The sequence below is a fragment of the Pelobates fuscus genome, chromosome 3 (assembly GCF_036172605.1).
Source record: "Pelobates fuscus isolate aPelFus1 chromosome 3, aPelFus1.pri, whole genome shotgun sequence".
Taxonomy (NCBI): Eukaryota; Metazoa; Chordata; class Amphibia; order Anura; family Pelobatidae; genus Pelobates; species Pelobates fuscus.
In genome coordinates, this window is record NC_086319.1 from 68,417,079 (window position 1) to 68,431,429 (window position 14,351).

The window sequence follows — 14,351 nt, forward strand, 5'->3', positions numbered from 1 at the left end:
TCTTATTGTGTTGTCTTTCCCAATTGTACAGTGCTGTGGAAAATGTTGGCGTTTTATAAATGCCAATAATGAATAAATAAAAAATACTCTAACATTAAAGGGACACTATAGTCACCAGAACTACTGCAGCTTAATGTAGTTGTTCTGGTGAGTATAATAGCTCCCTTCAGGCATTTTCATGTAAACGCTGTCTTTTCAGAGAAAAGGCAGTGCCCCTAGGGACACTTCCTAGTGGCCACTCCTAAAAATAGTTAGGCTGTACTACAAAGGAATGCCTCAGCTGTATGTATGCAAAACAAAAGGCAAAAAAAAAACCTCAGTATTGCATTAATGAAATCTACAGTGATGGTGACAACACAACAGGGAAATCTAAATTGTTGCCCCAATATGACTCAAATTGAAGTCAGTGATTGTTAAACTATAACCAGAAAGTTGGTACTCAATAAAATTAGCAAGTAACAGTTCTCTGCCTGTGATACTCTAGACTGGAACGAATAGTATTTAGAGCAAATACTAACAGCATAAGGAGGGATAAAGTGCCTCAGACTGGTGATACTCAGGGAATCAATTAGGAAACATTGGTCAATCCATACCTCCACAGGACCCCCTGCTCCCCCCCATAAATCATAGTACAACACCCTTAAGGACTCAAGCTGCCTCCATTTTGCCAACGGAAAAAACACCCTGCCTTAAGAAAATAAACGAATTGCACCTCCAGGTGAATTGAATCTGAATTGTGTGGGCATTGTTTGTGCTAGTTGTTGACATTTAAAACATGACTGCTGACCCATAATCCATGTCCCCACCGTTGCCCCCCAATAACACATCAGACACCTTCTTAGTGGATAAGGGCAACGGCCACAGCTTTATTAAATGTATCACTTTTAACATTATCCAATCTGTCAGCTGTTGAGCGGTTGCCCAACAGACAGTTCCCCCAACATTTTTTCCATGAGACTAAACAGCCGGCACTCCGCCATCAGCTCCCATGCGGGCTGTCATCTCCCCAAAGTGACTCTTCGTCTTAACCTTTTCTTTGCGCTGTCCAGGATACCGCCAAGCTGTGACAAAACAGAAAAGCAAACCAGACACCAAACAACCAACAGGGTGGGTGGGAGGGAAAGTCAGTATTCTCCTCTCCCTTGTCTCTGCTGACTGGTGAGTCTCCTCCCCCAGCCTCCTACCAAACTGACCACTTTGCAACCTTGTATCATTTTATAATCCAGCCCCTTATTCATGTGCAGCAGTCATGCTTCCCCTTCCCAAGTTGTCCAGGGGGAAACTTTTTGTGGCCAGTGGCGGATCCAGAGCCTGATCTCGGGAGGGGCACTTGTAGATTATTTAAAGAAATAATCCACGCACAATAACCACTATAGCTCTGTGTAGTGGTTATGGTGCCAGGACCACCTCCCAGAGTAAGTAGTCAAACAGTTTGACAACTTACCTAGGGTCTACTGGGATATGGGGCTGTAGTAGGCCATAGGAGCAGTGGTATGTGTGAGTGGTGAAATGTGTGAGGGGTGTAGTGTGTGTGAAAGGTTCAGTGTGTGTGTGTGTGTGGGAGGTGTAGTGTGTGAATCTGTAGGGTGTGTGGGGCAATGTGTGTATGGGGGGGCAGTGTGTGAATGTGTATGGTGTGTGTGGGGGCAGTGTGTGTATGGAGGGCTGTGTATGTGTGGCAATGTGTGTATGGGGTGCAGTGGTGTGTGTGTGGGGGCTGTGTGTGTGTAGGGGGCTGTGTATGTGCGTGTGGGGGCAGTGTATGTGTGTGTATGGTGGGGGCTGTGTATGTGCGTGTATTCCGGGCAGTGTATGTGTGTGTGGGGGCAGTGTGTGTATGGGGGGGGCAGTGTGTGTGTGGGGGCAGTGTGTGTAGGGGGGGCTGTGTGTGGATCAATGTGTGTATGGGGGGCAGTGTTTGTGTGTGTGGGACAATGTGTGTATGGAGGGGAGTGTATGTGGGGCAATGTGTGTATGGGGGGCTGTGTGTGTGTGTGGCAGTGTGTGTATGGGGGGGCAATGTGTGTATGGGGGGGCAATTTGTCTAGGGGGGCAGTGTGTGAATGTGTGGTGAGGAGGGTAGGGGGGCTTTTTTAATTATTATTATTTTTTAAATAAAAATAAATAAATATATGTCCCCCCTACCTCCTTACCTTTACTGACGGAGGAAGGGGGACATTTCTCGATCCCTAGTGGTCCGTGGGGAATCCCTTGTGGTCGCAGTGGTGAGAGTGAACTCTAGCCTGTAGCTCCAGGGCTAGAGTTCACTCTCGGGAGATATGCAGCGTTGCTGTGGTAACCGCGGCAACGCTCCGTGCTCGCAAGAGAAGGACCCGGAGGAGCTGCAGGCTGAGCTCCTGGGTCCTTTCCCCCTCCTGCCTGCGGACCGGGGAGGGAGATCTCTGATCTCCCCACCGGTCCGTGAAGGCACATTGCAGGGCTGGCGCTTGGACAGTGCCAGCCCTGCATTAGCTGGCAAGGGAGAGTCTCCAGGGGGGAGAGGGGGGGGGGGAAAGGGGGTGGCAATTGCCCTCCCCCGGATCCACCAGTGTTTGTGGCATATGCATACAGATGCAAACAAACACACACAGAGATATATGCATGATGAGACACAAACACAGATACTCACACTGACACACACAGATATAGATACAAACACAGATACACACCCACACTGACATACACAGCAAAATAAATAACGAAAACCCATATTGATAGCCTTCATCCTGTGGACCCTGCGGCAGCTACACAGACTGCACCCTCAGTAGTAATTCTGGCCTGGGAATGCAGGACAGATGACAGCTATGTGCATAAATATTTGTGTTAAATATCTTGATACCATTCAACACGCTGCCCAGAACACACTGTGAAAAATCTCCCACATGCACGCACAGGTCTGGGAAAGGAAAGCCCATGCTGTCACTGTGGCTATTCAAGGTTGGACTGATTTCTCTTTGACAATGGGTCAGTTTAATTGCCACATTAGCAATGCAACTAGAGTGGATGGACCATGGCTGCTGGGTGGTCTTGTTTCTGATAAAACCCCTCCAAAACAGCTTTACTGAAACTTGTGGAAGGGCAACAATATATCTAGAATGATTATAATGCTTAGATAACCCTTTAAATAAATTGGAACATTCTGTTTTCAAGTTTCTAAGTTTAAAAAGAAATAGTAAGCTATTAACCGTTAAGCAAAGTAACAGAATGAACACTTATTAATTAAATAAATATCCATTTAGTTAATTGTTAAATTTAAAGCGTCAATTGCATCTACTGATTTTTTTCCATTTAAAAGATTTTTGAGCCCTTAATAAATATGTCCATTTAGGAAGATAATGTGCAATCACTACAAATTCTTACATCCTGGCACAACAAAGAATCTTTTACATATAAACCGTTTGTTACTCTCAAATGTACTATTGTACTATTATGTAACAGATGCCCTTTAAGTATATATAATCAAACTACAGTTTATCCTAATTCTAAACTGCTATAAAATACAATCTTTTTTAAGGATAGTTTAGTTGCATTCTTAACTGGTCAGTACTTTTTTAAAGGCTTCTTTTCTTATCAGTGAACATATTGTTTTTAGTTAATACACAGAGTGATTTCTTTCCTCCCTGTGCTATTTGAAATGTTTGCACTGGCTGGTCAGATACTAAAAATATAATAAGGCAACTCATTATTAAGCGATCCCGTCTTTATGAATTATCGTTTGTTATGGGCGATATATATCACTTGTCCCCTTTAAAATGTCAAATCAGTTTGAAGAAGTGTGATATTCACTATCACTCATTGTGGTTTGAATTCTAGAGGTAACTGAGCTCAGTCGGAGACTGGTATAAGTGCTAAGAAAATAAAACACTGTGACACATGTCGCTGTTTGCAGTTGTAATCAATAAAAAAAAAGTACTGGCTCATTAGTTTGTATTGTAGTGCTTTGCTCAGGATAGCTAAGAGACGTTCTTGTTCAGGAGCTTGCAGCTCTCAAGAGGAAGTGGTGCAGACGACGAGTAGCATCCAGCAGAACCACAAAGGAGAACTATTCTAAAATGGACATTCCTGGAACCATAACCACTGCAATGCCCTGTAGTGTTATGGTGCTTGAAGTGTTCCTTTGAAAACATATAACTAAATAAAACAGGAGAGGCATGGCGAGCCCACGATGGGATGGAGGATCAGAGTAATTAAGGGCCCATGTTATGCCTAGTCTCCTAATATGGGCTGACAGTTTTCCAGTCTATTTTTAGGGCCCAAAAGATGCCTAGCCTACTGGAACCTATATTAAAGGATCACTATAGTGTCAGGAAAACACACTCGTTTTCCTGACACTATATAACCCTTAGGTCCCCCCACCCTCAGGGCCCCCCTCCCTTGGCGCTGAAGGGGTTAGAACCCCTTCAGTTACTTACTTTAATCCAGCGCCGTGCTCCCTCAGCGCTGGTGACCTCTCCCCCCCGCCGACGTCAGTTCTAGAGTGGAGCGGAATGCGCATGCGCGGCATGAGCCGCGCGCGCATCCAAACAGTCCATAGGAAAGCATTTCTTAATGCTTTCCTATGGACGTTCTGCACGCTGAATGCAATTTTTGCACCCAGTGTCGCAGAAGCGCCTCTAGCGGCTGTCTTTTCGCACCCAGTGTCGCAGAAGTGCCTCTAGCGGCTGTCAGGAAGACAGCCACTAGAGTTTGGATTAACCATGCAATGTAAACATAGCAATTTCTCTGAAACTGCTATGTTTACATCTGAAGGGTTAAAACCTGGGGGACCTGGCACCCAGACCACTTAATTGAGCTGAAGTGGTCTGGGTGACTATAGTGGTCCTATAATATGTCTTACAGAACTCAGGATATGCTCAGTCTCTGGGCCCTCTATTAATATGGGTGACAAAACTCAGGAGATGCTCAATCTCTTGTGTCCTATATTAATAATGTGACTTCTGCTAGGAGTGAGACTTGTACATCACAAGCTCCAAGCTAACCAATCACAGTGCTCCTCCGTGGAAAGGCCATTATAAATCAGAAGATGTTGTTATGGTAATATAGTCTTGAAAGAGATTGGTCATTTTATATTAACTTATCATTGGCTGGCTCATCATTACAGGAAACACTGATCAGTTCAATAAAGATTTACATTCAAATCCGCTTTCCAGATGTTCACGGGACTTCAGTTCCAACATTTTTCTCACCTTGTGGCAGTAGTGTACAGCAGAAACAATCTGACGGAAGAAATGTCGCGTTTCTCTTTCACTTAGTCTTCGTCTCTCACTGATGTAATCGTACAGCTCCCCTTTACTTGCATATTCCATGATAATTACAATCTTATCCTTGTTTTCAAATACTGCAAAGGTAAAAGAAATCTCTTGTGAATGGTCAAAATCCAGAATACGGTACAACAACAAAAAATAATCAAACACTATACAGTCACTCACTCATTCCAAGCAAAACATATTTTTGTCACTGTATTTAAACTAATATCTTAGCTTATCTTCATACAAGGTATCACTTGAGTGTAAAATGGAATCCAACAGTTCCTGGCATTGCATTGGCACAATTATGCAACGAGATACCTCCTAGCTGTCCTGGATCTGACAGGATAATCATGATTGGGAACCCTGACCCAAATGAAAGTCCCCCAACAACTTAATGTGACCGTACTTAAAGGACCACTGACCTGATGTAGGATAGACAGCCTTGGCTGGATTTCTGGCTCACTTTTCTGTCACCTCCTTTTCAAGAGCACTTTCAACCACCTACAACCATACCCATGACTCACATGTATATCCCACTGCTCTTCACATCTACCACCTTCAAGCATAGATAGGTATTTATCCAGCCAACACCTAACTTTTCATTTGTTTTCAGATACACTACATAAAAGCAACAGTGTGAGATAACGGTGTGAGATAACGGTGTGAGATAACGGTGTGAGATAACGGTGTGGCATGGCTCATCATTTTGTTTAATGAGTCAATTACCAAGGGAAAATAATTAATAATTATTTAATTAACCATTCCTTTAAACACAATGCATTGGATGGTCATTTTATATCACTTTATACTCACATTGATTATTAATCTGAAATAATGGATGTTAAATAATGGATGGATAATGGATGTTAAAATATGAATAGCTACTCTCTCTTGCATTATTTCATAAGTTTTTTTTCTGCTTAGTCTTCACTACAAGCCTCATTCATGATGGATCAGTCACAGAGGTTTTTTACATACTGTGCAAAAGTTTTCAAAGATGACAAGTCCTGTTTAAATGTGGTCACTGGGCGAGAAGCAAACAACAGACATACACTTACCTAAAGCTCCCCGTTACGGGTTCTGCTAACATCCTTCTTTAGCTCCAAGGACTACCTCCACAATAGGCATCTTTCACACATATGAACAACACTAAGGGCAATGGATGCTCTCACGAGAACAAATGATCTGCCAGAGACCAACTCAAATGGTGCACGAAAAAATGCTTTTCCCCCACAGCCATCACTAGTGTTGTCAGTCTCAGACTTTAGTACAAGACAACGTATGTCCCCACTTTGTCTTAATATCTTTTTATTGCGGTGGACTTTCAATGCAATTACAGCACATGAGTATTTTATAATGATTTGATCTATGAAATACTTAAAAAGTGACCAGAAGTGGCAGCTCTACTTTAAATGTTCAGTAGAATTGGAGATTTTGGTAAAACCTCAGCATTTGTTCCCCAGATTTTTAAAGTCCACTCTTAACTCAACATAACTTATTGTTTAGTGGGTTTTGACTATATAAAGGTATTATCTTTTATCCTTATTGTCTTTTAGATACAAGAGATAATTATGCTTCAGAGTGTAAACTATAAAGTGCATGTATCATAATCTTTTAAAGGGGACAAAAGATTGGAGTTTAGTGTCCAAACATCAATCTGAATCAACCTATAAGAAACTTGTAGATCTTGTAATTTTATTAAATAAAAATAATGTGTGCAATGCTGCAATTAATGCTCACTCAACCCTTTATTACTCTACCCTTCATAAACATAACACATTTTTTCCATGGGAAAAAATGAAGATGTGTACTGGGCAAACATTAAAAGGCATCGCACAAATATCACAAGTACATGTTACTGTTTAACAAGTATTTCGACATTTGCAAGACGCAGAGTGAGAACCATTCAAAATATCACACTTAAACGGTCTCATAAACCTTACAGACACCTGTACTGTTCCCAGTTTCACACAAACACTTACGGGTTTCAAGATCTTGTATAGAGTAAATTGATAAAAAAACAGTTCAAATATGTACTTGGACATAGGTTCAATCCAATATTACACTTAAAGAGACACAATATATTCCACAGGGTTTTTTTTTTTTTTTTGCCTTCTTTTGGAACACCACTATAGAAAGATGTGTTTTAAAGGTTGAACTTGACGGATATACGTCTTTTTACAACCTAGATAACTATGCAGCTATCAGGGTTATTCACTAAGGTGACAATTTAAAGTGAATTCAAGGCAAATTTCAAAGTTAAGTCCAGACAATTTGAACTGAAAGTTTACTTGACTTAAGAGAATGTTTTAAGATTGGAAGGGGACAAGGAATGACAGATAGAGAAAATGTATTGAAAAGATGCAAAATATACACATAAATGAATAAAAATATGCTCAACTTTAAAGTTCGTGCAACTGCTATGTACAGGCAAGCAGAAGCCTGCCAGACCAGGAAGTGGCTCCACCAATTAGGAGCTTCTTATTCTGATCTAAGGTGTATGATTTGAGAGGGAACCTATAGTTCCAAAAATAACGATTGTTTTTCCAGAACTATAAGTTCCCTTCTGTCAATGTGATCTTTGTCCACCCACCATCTGGTGTTTAAAAGTTAAGTTAAATAAATATTGCATACCTCATTTTCGGTGTCAAGACACCTTAAACTGCAGCTGCTTGCACCATCTTCATCAGTAGTGACTCTTCTGCGATTCTGTCCAAGACAATGCTTTTCACAGAGAAGCACTGAAGACAAGATACGCATGCATGGCAAAATGCCATACTCATTCAATCAAACTCTGCTATGAGCAACATTTGATTGAAGAGTCGATTGAAGAGCTGAGGAAGATGTATTTAGAAGGTGTATTTAACCTTTCAAAGTAAACACTGATGTTTCTACAGAATGTCAATGTTACATTGAAGAGTAAAAACAATAGGACCACTGCACTCAGACCACTGCATTGAGATGGTCCTTTAGTGGTCCTTTAACTCCTAAATCCAATCCAGGAGATACTTAAGGCATGTAGCTCGATGTAGAACGTTTGCATTCTTAACGCTATAGTGTTCCTTTAATCGTAAGGAACTTTTAAAATTATTCATTTTAAATTGGTGTGAAATGATTATAAAATGTATTAAGGATAGGTTCGTTAAATAATCATATTTACATCCATAAAAATATTCATAAGAAATATAAACAATATCAAAAAAGTCAATGAAATGAAGTGTTGCCATTTTAACCTACTAAGAAATCTACAAACCTGGAGTTACTTAAGTGTCTCAGCTGGAGATGTGTAATATTTCAATACATTATTCCTCCCAGCACTTATATTATTTGTCTACCCTACATGCCAAAATCTGCTTTCTGCTCCCGCCCTTGAGCTCCCAGTCAAGTAGATCTGATAATAAAACGAAAGGCAGCCAATGTTCTGATAAGATTGAATGTTCTATGCCTGAAGGCTCATCCTGTCCTTTTCTGTCAGTGAGTCCCATCTGCGTAATCCTCATAAAAACAAAGACTTCTCAAACTAGAAGAGCTGTCTATGGATGGATTACTCTATCCACGACGTTCTCCAAATATGAGCGCATGACTTCTCTTATTTTTTTTTCAGGCCTCAGCAATAATTACTTTTTCAGGCTAACATAGTCTCCTGACTTTTTTTTTTTTCTTATTGGTGTTAAGCCAACTAGAAGCTTGGTTTTCCGAAATAAGAAAGTGGTCATTGAATAATGTATTCCAGAAAATATGAAATTACAATGTTATGTTTAGTAGATTATTACTTGGAACAAAAAAAAAAATATATCCAACAAAATATTAATGGTGGTATCCAGACAGGATGTATTATCTGTATCATACAAATTATAAAATTATGGTCGGAAGGAATTCAGGCCAGTATTGTTTGGTCACTTGACAGTTTGAAGTTCACGGTAAGATTTTCTACATATAAAAATCACCAACACAATAATTATCTTTTGTGCAGGATATGTATTACAGTAGAAAGGTTGCTGGTGTAATACAATACTACAGTTACTTTTTTTTTTTAAATGTATTACATAAAGCATATTGTTAGATTTGTAATGGGAGCCTGTATAGGAGAAAATCCACTTAGAAAACTATTCCTGAATTAGTAGCTGGTTTTACCAATATGTCTGTGTTAATTGGGATGGGATCATTCTTGCTTTTCAATATCACAAAACATATTTCATTTTTTTTTTAATATAATACTATATAGGAATTATAACAGCTTTAAATATATTATTTTAATCATCTCTCACCAGTTTCTCCAAGAAAACATCCCTAAATGAAAAGATTTTCTGATGGTCTGATAAAGAAATTCTCTTAATTGAATTTTCAAATGTAATCAATGCTAATACTAAAACATTGAAATTTACACTTTCTGTTCAGGGAAATAAAAGGGCATTTCTATGTGTGAATGCAGATGCACACTTACTCCAACATAAATCTACAACAAGAAATATGTACAATGTAATAGATATAGAAAGAGTAACCTATATTCCGTGACAACCTATATTCCGTGACAATATGTAATTATGAGCTTGAGTGTATCCGCTCTAGTGGCTACGGATCTACTTTAAATGTTATAGTTTTGTTTACTTTTTTCTATATTTCGCTAGTTATGCATATTCCAAATGATATCATAATTGTGATATGAGTCTGAAAGCATAATAAATATTAAAGGGGCCCTCTAAGCACCATCACAACAAGCATAAATTCAAAGGTGATGGTCATAGAGCATCCTGTGCCTACTCTCTGAGAGTGGCTTAGAATTGTAGTGATATATAAAAATCTGAGCTTGCCTCGATCAAGCAGACTGGAATAAAGTTTTGTGTTTTCTGTGTTGGTTTTGTCCAAATTTTCCATGTGCCGACTCCCTCCCATGAAAAAGAGCCTAGCCTTAGACCGCGCATTAAAAAAGAAAAGATAGTTGGATTGATGGATGGGTAGACAGACAAACCAGATAGACTGTTAGACAGAGAGAGTATAGACAAAACGGAAAAGACTAGATGTTTAAAAAGGTTACTGTGTCTAGAGCAAAAAAAATATATTGGAGATAAGGAGAATTAAAGAGTAATCAAAATATATAAAGATTAAGGGAAAAGTAGGGAGTAATCATTTCTACAAGAAGTGAGAACATCAGCTCAATATTAAGGGATTTGTCACATTCTGGTTCCGAAGAAGTTAAACTGTGAAATGTGGCTCAAACAAACATTATGTTATGAAAACCCTAATTATTCACAGAGGTGAGAAGTAGACATCTGGTGGGGGAGGGCCCCCAAGCTGTCAAACTCAATGGATTTCTTTAAAAGGGCCTTTTAGCAAAACAGACTATACGTTTTATTGCAACATGTATAACTATTAATAGCATTTTCTTGTTAAACAAGCAATAAATCTGATAGTCCACTTGAAGTGAAGACAGAATTATACATCTCCTTTCTGAGACACAATTGGGATCAGCTTCGAAGTGGTAATTTCAGCTCAACACCAGCTATATGACACCAGGAATTATTATTATTATTCTTGGCATTTATATAGCGCCAAAAGATTCTGTAGCGCTTTACAATATTATTAAAGGAGGGGGGGGGGGGGCAATTACAAAAAACTTTCATGAATGATAGGTTGAAGAGGACCCTGCTCAAACGAGCTTACAGTCTATAGGAGGAATGGTTGATAGTGGATAAAAAGGGCCACTCCAGACACCATGGCCACTTCATCTCATTGACAAAGCTATGGCACCTGGAGTTAGAACCATGCCATTGCTCAGTGTTCAACCTCAATGGCTTGACCTTGAATGAAGGTCATCAGCGAATGGCAACCCAGACACTCACTGCTGCCTGGTTCATCTGAATGCATCACCTTCAAGCATTCAGTTTGAATAACTATGCTGCTATGTTTCAATATGATTCAATTTATAGATGTATGTTAAATATGAAACTTGGTGACTCATGCCACAAAGCAGTCTTCATTGTAGACAAAATGTATACTCACATTAGAAAATTTAGGTTAAAATATATATATATATATATAATGTTGAACATAACCGTGAAAGCACTGTAAAATACTTTTACAGAGGCCTGATAGGGATGGATCCAATTTTATGAATCAGACAAGCAAGGAAAGTAAGCTGTGAAATAAATTAAATCCATATGATATGGCTGTAACAATGGTAAGAATATATAGGCTATAAAATCCACTAACAGCAATATGGGAACATAAGAGTTATGTAATTGCACAAGAGCAACAGTTCTGAGGATGTAGAAAATACTTAGACAGTTTGCCTTTTTGCACATGTGTAATACAATCTCTAAAATATGCAAGGGATTTCCTCTATATAGCCTCTATACATCTGTCTAAATATGAATTTCTGTGTATATCCCAATGTTAAATGCTTAAAACGATGGTGGCTTAAGCAGTTACAGCCTACCTCAACCTTTTAACCTTAGAAATAAATGTGCGTCCCTAAGGGGAAGGGGAGCAGGATCTTGCCAGCAATTAACAATTTAGCGGTCAGTGACGTATATAAAAATGGACGCCCTCAGGGTTACTCGCTAGACTGGGATTTGTGGACAAATGACATGCGAACTGCAAAAAATAGGCAAATAAGCTGAATATATAGATGCGTTGAAGAAAAAACTTTAGTTCACGACTTTTAGGTAAATTATTATTATTATTAGGATATTTATATAGCGCCATCCAATTCTGCAGCGCTTTACAATGGGTGGACGAACAGACATGTAGTTGTAACCAGACAGGTTGGACACACAGGAACAGAGGGGTTGAGGGCCCTGCTCAATGAGCTTACATGCTAGAGGGAGTGGGGTAAAATGACACAAAAAGGTAAGGATAGTATTAGACTAATGACAGTCGCAAGAGAGGAATAGTTTCCATCGCCAATTTATCAGACTTTTGTCAGATTTTTTAAACTTCACTTTGCATATTAATTAGATATAATCCGCAACGCAGTTATGCAAACTACCCAATAAATTTGCAACCTTTGAGTCAGAAGTGGGTTACAGGGAATGTTTATTTCTAACAACTAAGTGGCCTCCGGTGATTTGTGACCAGTTACAGAGAGAAACTGCATAAATATGCTATAAAGTATAAACCATAGAATAGAAGTTGTGCAATGCTTTATTTTTCAGCAGTTCAACACTGCAACTGCACATGTATTTCAACACGAGTGGTTTTGTGAAATACAAGAGCCGAGGTACTTGCCCTGATTTAACCTATCGTAGAAATAGCCAATTATTAACACTTATTTTATATCTAAAAAAAAATGAGACACAGCTTGTAACACTAAGATATATATTCTCTGTAAAAATAGACATTTTAAAACTCTTTTAGCTACAAGAAGGATAAAGGCGAAGTCAACTAATACTATTAAACTAACAAGAATGTATTCCTAAAAGACTACTTTAAAACTGCGTAATAGATGTTATTTTGTGATATGGATAAGCTGGCTTCTAATGACAAAACAAAACACATTTTAATATGAGACTTTTTTCATTTTTTTTTTTTATTTAAAAAAAATGAGTACACAATCATTTGATTCCAGTGATTAGAATGATGTTTTTCAAAAACTGTATACTGTGGAAAAATTACAGTAGAATTTTAACTTTTTAACTCTGAAAAATCCTCCAATTCGGCTGTTTTTTAAGCTCAGCAGTTTTTGACCAAACAAATTGCAATGCTTTGAAATGCCCAAGAAACCCCATGAATATTGACTTAGGCCTGTGATCTTGCAATCTTTAGCACTGCAGATTTTCTTTGTGAAGATTATATACATATTAGATAAAACAAAGTAAAAATGTGGTAAAAAAAAAAACAAAACTTTATCCCGAGGAAACGCACCACTACGTCATAGTTGGTTTATTTACATTCCCGCATCGTGGAAATATGCAGCTAAAAGCTTTGCTAAGTCTGATAAGAGTCTACAGAAAATGCCTTCTATACATGAAAATACAATACTTCATTCTAGAACTGGTTCTTTAGTTTATTGATGACCTCAGGGGATGTAGTTCAGTTTGTTAGTTTAAGGCGACATTTAACTTCTTGTAAGCTCTTTTAGGCAGGGCTCTCTTCACATCTCATTTCTGTACATAATAACTGTTGTTTATTTGCTATTTTATATCCACAGTGTGCTGAGAACTATGTTGGCACTATGTAAATTATAATAATAGCAATAATATCAATAATAAAAATAGAAGCTCTTTGCCCAAGATTGGCTTGAATCACCCTTATCCTTTCTCCCTCGATAATCTACATTACATTGAGTATGTTGACATTCCATCAAGTGACTTTTCATAGAATGGTATTTTTATTACTCCGATATCAACCGCAGACAGAACTGCCCTCCCCAGTAGTAACAAAGCAATGCTTTATTAAAAGTCAGCCAATCAAAAGAGCAAGATGGTATGTATCTAATTGTTAGTTCACAATATTACAATCCCACTGCCTCTAGAATGTAATCTTGTTTCAGCAGGGCCACAATCCCCTCTGTTGCTGTGCGTCCACCTCATCTTGTTGCAATGACATGTCTTTAGTCAAACTATTGCACATCGCTATGGAATTTGTTGCCGCTTTATAAATGATAATAATAAAGTCGATTTTTTTTTTTTTTTTTTTAGAACCTAAATACTTCGAGGTGACCAAATCGAAAGTGTGTTTGCAGCTCTCAAATTAAAATTATTTTCAAATAAAATAAAAAAAATAAAAACAATTTTAGCACAAGAATATGATGCTGCAATAATGCTGCATTTTTCAGATAAAATGCATTAAAAGTTTCAGCAATGCATTATTAGAACATCCTTTTGACACAAGACAATGTATAAATAAAATCTAACATGAAAACTATTTTACAACGTATTTCTAAACATACTGTTGTGTACCAGTGAGACATTAACTACAATTTTTCCAATGGGTTTCCATTTGATAAAGATTATGCTACCATCCCAATCATTTTGTGAAATTATATGAGATCACTATATTAAAGAGAACATCTTTTTTGCATGATGTCACATCATTTTGGATGAGATTGTAAATGTTGAAACCCAAGTAGGAAGTGATTGCGTGTTAAAATTGCATGAATTG

At 38.4% G+C, this 14,351-nt stretch overlaps 1 protein-coding gene and 1 long non-coding RNA gene across 2 annotated transcripts in view; one reads left to right on the forward strand and one right to left on the reverse strand.

The window, feature by feature from the left end:
• The window catches only part of LOC134600788 (uncharacterized), a 329,656-nt gene that overhangs the window by 204,681 nt on the left and 110,624 nt on the right, over window positions 1-14,351 (forward strand). The window lies entirely within an intron of this gene.
• The window catches only part of NUAK1 (NUAK family kinase 1), a 66,240-nt gene that overhangs the window by 14,307 nt on the left and 37,582 nt on the right, over window positions 1-14,351 (reverse strand). Inside the window, exon 3 of the mRNA XM_063447155.1 lies at window positions 5,187-5,338. Coding sequence (XP_063303225.1) covers window positions 5,187-5,338 — 152 coding nt within the window. The remainder of the gene's footprint in view (window positions 1-5,186; window positions 5,339-14,351) is intronic.